Here is a 1,254-nt window from a genome sequence, read left to right as displayed (position 1 = left end):
CACCCCCAAATCCTCCCCTGAACCCCCAAATTCTCCTCCTCCAACACATCTTCACCCTGGGTCACCCAAAAGAGACAGAGAGTGCCCTGGCACGGCCGTAGCCCCCATTTTCAGATCATGGGGGGGTCCCCCAAATTGTTGTCCCCCCCCGAGGAGTTTTGGGGGGACCCCCTGCACCCCTGAATCCCCCCTGCACCCCCGAATCTCCCCTGAAACCCCGAATTCCCCCTATTTGCTACCATGGAACATCCAGGTTGCTCCTAGAAAGCTGTAGCCCCCATTTTCAGCTTATGGGGGGTCCCCCAAATTTACATGCCCCCCCCGCGGGGGGGGAGTTTTGGGGACCCCCCCGAACCCCCAAACCCCCCCAGAGGTGTCCCCGCAGTCGGTGGAGGAGCTGCGGCAGCACAAGGCGTACGTGAAGCTTTTGAAGCAGCAATACCGAGAACTGAAGGAATTGCGCAAAAAACACGTCAAGAAACTCGTGGCTCTGCACAAGCGCCTGGCAGCCAGGTGGGACCCCAAAATCTGGCACCCCAAAACCCACACCACCACCCCCCCAGCACCCCAAAATTTGCCCTGGGCCCCCCCCCAAAATATCAAACCCCACAGGTCCAAAGCTTGCCCCCGGCTCATGAAGCCGGCCGGGGAAGCCCCAAGAAGGGGCACCCCAAAAACTGGGGTCACTCCAGCACTGACCCTGGCGAACCCCAAAATGCTCTGGGACCCCAAAATGCCTGGGAGTCCCCCCAAATTACTTTGGGAGCTCCCAAAATGGCGCTGACACCCCCAAACAGCCCCCCACTTGTCCCAGGCATTGAGTGAGAGATTAAGAGGGTCAGAGCAGGTGGAACCCCAAAAAAGGGGGGACCCCAAAAATGGGGCACCCCCAAAAATGGGGCACCCCCAAAGAGCCACGGGGGTACCCAAAGCAATGGTGGTGCCCCCCAAAATCCTGGTGTACCCCCAGATCTTCCCTAAGCACTGCAAGAGGAGGTGGGACCCCCCCAAACGGGGTGCCTGGGGAACCCCAAAGTGAACCCCCCCCCGCCAATCACCCCAGGGCCCCCCCAAAATGAACCCAGAAGACCCCAAAACCCCAAGGGGGGACCCCAACCAAACCACCCTGCCCCCAACTGGGGGTCCCTCCAAAACAGCTGCCCCCCCAAAAAAGCCACCCAGCTCCCAAATGCTGCTGGTTGCCCCCCAAAATCTCCCCCACAGGGCACCCCAAAACCCTGACCCCCCCCCCCC

At 60.8% G+C, this 1,254-nt stretch overlaps 1 protein-coding gene across 1 annotated transcript in view; it reads left to right on the top strand.

Moving 5' to 3' along the window:
* Positions 1-1,254, top strand: part of LOC104835260 (1-phosphatidylinositol 4,5-bisphosphate phosphodiesterase beta-3-like) — a 28,004-nt gene that overhangs the window by 19,079 nt on the left and 7,671 nt on the right. Inside the window, exon 17 of the mRNA XM_010573147.1 lies at positions 288-513. Coding sequence (XP_010571449.1) covers positions 288-513 — 226 coding nt within the window. The remainder of the gene's footprint in view (positions 1-287; positions 514-1,254) is intronic.

This window comes from Haliaeetus leucocephalus, unplaced genomic scaffold (genome assembly GCF_000737465.1).
Source record: "Haliaeetus leucocephalus isolate CR32 unplaced genomic scaffold, Haliaeetus_leucocephalus-4.0 Scaffold371, whole genome shotgun sequence".
Classification (NCBI taxonomy): Eukaryota; Metazoa; Chordata; class Aves; order Accipitriformes; family Accipitridae; genus Haliaeetus; species Haliaeetus leucocephalus.
The sequence above is the reverse complement of the archived record's forward strand: the minus strand, read 5'-3'. Positions and strand labels throughout refer to the sequence as shown.